This window comes from Dromiciops gliroides, chromosome 3 (assembly GCF_019393635.1).
Source record: "Dromiciops gliroides isolate mDroGli1 chromosome 3, mDroGli1.pri, whole genome shotgun sequence".
Classification (NCBI taxonomy): domain Eukaryota; kingdom Metazoa; phylum Chordata; class Mammalia; order Microbiotheria; family Microbiotheriidae; genus Dromiciops; species Dromiciops gliroides.
The window spans coordinates 583,510,051-583,513,584 of record NC_057863.1 but is presented as its reverse complement, the minus strand read 5'-3'; the positions used below and the strand labels follow the sequence as shown (position 1 = coordinate 583,513,584).

The following is a 3,534-nucleotide window of genomic DNA, read 5'->3' as shown; positions in this document are numbered from 1 at the left end:
AAGTATGATACATATTTTAATGACTAAGGCAACAGGTTTATTTCTAATTACTGGCTATCAACCAACTAGAGCCATGGAAAGGGAAGGATTGGACCCCAAAACAGGAAAATACTAAATCTTCTCTTTATGGGATTCAACACTCCCAACTCAGCTGTTCTTTATATTTCCATGGCTTTGAACTAGATGTCTTAGCATCATCACCTTCTTTTAGACCTACTCTATATTTCCAGTGCCTTGTCTGAGAGTTGGAAAATTTAGTGTGATTGAAACTATTCCAAGGAGTACAGAGAGTAGAACTCCCTGACAGACAATAATCTTAAAAGTAAAAATGTATCCTCTTACCTGTAAGGTCAGAGAGTTTATTTAGTGGTTATTCTTGGCCAGACTCAAAAGTTACCTCGTGAAGGAAAAGAATTTGTTTGAATCTGTTCTTTTATCTCATGCTTTTCCCCTTCTTATCCTTTCCTTCTTCAATAATGCTTTCTTCATTCTTCTATTATTTTTTCAGGTGGCCTGTGTCTTCTATCCTCTTAAAATCTTTCATAAAGAAATATGTGAATTAATCCTCATTCCCTCTCCTAAGAACAGTTGCCTTGTTTATGTATATCTATGGAATGCATATTTGTATCTCTGCTAAAGGGCTTCCAAGCATCTGTGTTTGGTAAATGACCCTAGAACTAAATCTAATATGCCAAATCTGTTGTAATAAAGGTGATACCAAAGGACTAGCACCTTGCTATTTTGGAACAGTAGACCTGTTTAAAATTTATTCCACTTTTTTTAGAAGCAACATGTTTTTTCAATTTGAATCACCATGATCCATTTACCTGAACTATTGCTAAGCCATGACACCCTTATTCTTCTATTTTTTCCTTTTCATGTTTTATTATTCTGGCCTCAGAGTGTACATTTCTAGAGGTCAAAGATCAAGTTTTTGTCCTTCTATCAGAATATGTGCAGAGAGAGTCTTAGGACAATTTTCAACATGAAGAGGGTACCGATTGTTGAAGTCAAGGAACCAATTGTGGCTAGTATAACAGTGAATTTTGAAACATTATACTTGATATTAAAGGGAATCTCATTTTGCTTCCATATGTATTTGTGTATATGAATGTGTGTCTATTTAGCAAGAGATTGAGACAAACATTAACAATACGAAACAACATCAAAGACTGAATGGGCATATAACTCTTTAGAAGAACCCTGGGAGGGGCAGCTAAGTGGTGCAGTCGATAGAGCATCGGCCCTGGAGTTGGGAGAACCTGAGTTCAAATCCAGCCTCAGACATTTAACACTTACTAGCTGTGTGACACTGGGCAAGTCACTTAACCCCAATTGCCTTAAAAAGAAGAAGAAGAAGAAGAAGAAGAAGAAGAAGAAGAAGAAGAACAAGAACAAGAAGAAGAAGAAGAAGAAGAAGAAGAACAAGAAGAACAAGAAGAAGAAGAACAAGAAGAACAAGAAGAAGAAGAACAAGAACAAGAAGAAGAACAAGAACAAGAAGAAGAACAAGAACAAGAACAAGAAGAACAAGAACAAGAACAAGAACAAGAACCTGGGAAGTATAGAGGCTCCATCCAAGTGGAAAGAGGTCATAGAATTGGTCATATACATAAGCTGGAAGTGCCTTCCTATGTTGGAGAATTCAGGAGTCCCTGGATGAATCTCTCCCTTTTCCACTCTTTTTAGTTTACCTTTAATATAGGATGCAGGTTCCATAAGTAGAGTTAATTATGAAAAGAAAAACATATTTGTGCATAAAGGGAAATGGAGGCTCAATTCACATAGTCAAAATGATTAATGTTAAGTTATTTCCTTATGGTAGATTTTGAGTGAGGGAGAGATAGAACATATGAGAAAGATCAATTAGGAAATAAGGGAAGAAAGGTCACAATCAGAAAGGGGAGGTTGTAAAGAATAGTGCATAAATTAAAATAAGTATCGTCATAGTAATTTCAGTATCATACTTGAGACAGTGCTCCCCCGTTTTTCACAGAATTAAATGCTTCAGAAATTTTCTAACTTTGATTAAAAAAATAAAAAATAAAACAACAAAACCCCACAAACAAACAAACACTTTTTACTTTGAGATCCTTTGAGTTTGCTAGACAGTTATCATCTGGTCTATCTTAGAAGACTAAACATTAGGTCTTTTGAGTCCCAAAGACATTGAGTGTCTTTTTAAGAGGAAGATTCGTTGGATCCTAATGCGAATCTGCTTGGTCTTGATGCTATAAATGATGGGATTCATGAGAGGTGGAAAAAGGATATAGATGTTCCCCATGAGGGAATGAACGATGGGTGAGAGGTGTTTTCCAAACCGATGCACCATTGTAAGACCAATAATGGGGATGTAGAAGACCAGGACAGCACAGATATGGGAGATGCAGGTCTGAAAGGACTTGAGTCTCTCTTCATGGGATGCAATAGCTAAGACTGTATGTAAGATCAGGATATAAGATAGGAAGATGAGGAGGGAGTCTAATAGCAAGGTGCAAATCACTAGAGCCAGGGCATAGAAGCTATTGAAGCGAATGTCAGAGCAAGCCAGCCGGAGCAGGTCTTGGTGTAGACAGAAAGAGTGGGAGAGGATATGGGGGTGGCAGTAATGGAAGAACTTCAGGCGGATGATGACAGGAAGAATTGACAAAGCACTCCTCAACAAAATAATTAACCCAGCTTGAATGACTTTGGTATTTGTCAAAATAGTTGTATATCTAAGAGGATTACAGATTGCAATGAATCGATCAAATGACATGGCAAGAAGGACTCCAGACTCTGTACCAGACAGAGCGTGAATGAAGTAAGTCTGAGCAATGCAGGCATCCAGGCTGATGTCCTGACTGAATCTCCACAAGATCCCCAACACTGTGTGAATGGTAGAGAGTCCCATACACAGGTCAGTGAAAGCCAGCATAGCTAGAAAGTAGAACATGGGCTCATGAAGACTTGACTCAGTCCGGATCACATGGATAATCATGCAGTTCCCCAGGAGGACAATAGCATAGATGGAGGAGAAGGGGATAGCAATCCAAGAGTAAAATTGTTCTAAACCTGGAAAGCCAGTGAGGAGGAATGTGGAGGTACTGAGGTTGTGACCAGGAAGAGTCGACATGAGTGAAAGAAGATTTTTCTTGATTGAGGACAGAACCCTCAGTTACATACTAATCTTTAAATGGCTTTGAAAAAAAAAAGAAAAGTCACTTAGTGACCTTAAGCACCATCATTTCAAAAGTAGGGAGCATTGCTTTGTTTTAGAAATGCAATTATTGGCAAGTCAGGAAATAAGTAATCTAATTGGCTAGATGTGAAATACTCACGATATCAGCAATTCACTTTGTCTAAAGTATTGTTGTCCATAAACCAGGAAAAACAGCACCTGCTCATCTGTATCTGGTTTTGGAAAGATCAGCACTTTAGAGGAATTATTTCTCTGTTGCTCTGAGTTAGTCTAGCTTGTCTCCCCAGCATTTTTCAGCTTCACAATTAGTTCTCTTTAATTATAAGAAACCAACTAGAACAAGTCACATAACA

General features: G+C 37.9%; 1 protein-coding gene across 1 annotated transcript; it reads right to left on the bottom strand.

The window, feature by feature from the left end:
• Positions 1 to 2,137: 2,137 nt before the first annotated feature.
• LOC122748056 (olfactory receptor 51V1-like) lies at positions 2,138 to 3,115 on the bottom strand. Its single transcript, XM_043993786.1, has one exon. The coding sequence runs from the start codon at positions 3,113 to 3,115 to the stop codon at positions 2,138 to 2,140; it is 978 nt and encodes a 325-aa protein (XP_043849721.1).
• Between the last annotated feature and the right edge of the window lie 419 nt (positions 3,116 to 3,534).

Coding starts and splice junctions, on each gene's coding strand:
- LOC122748056 (XM_043993786.1), bottom strand. CDS start 3,115: ATGTCGACTCTTCCTGGTCACAACCTCAGTACCTCCACATTCCTCCTC.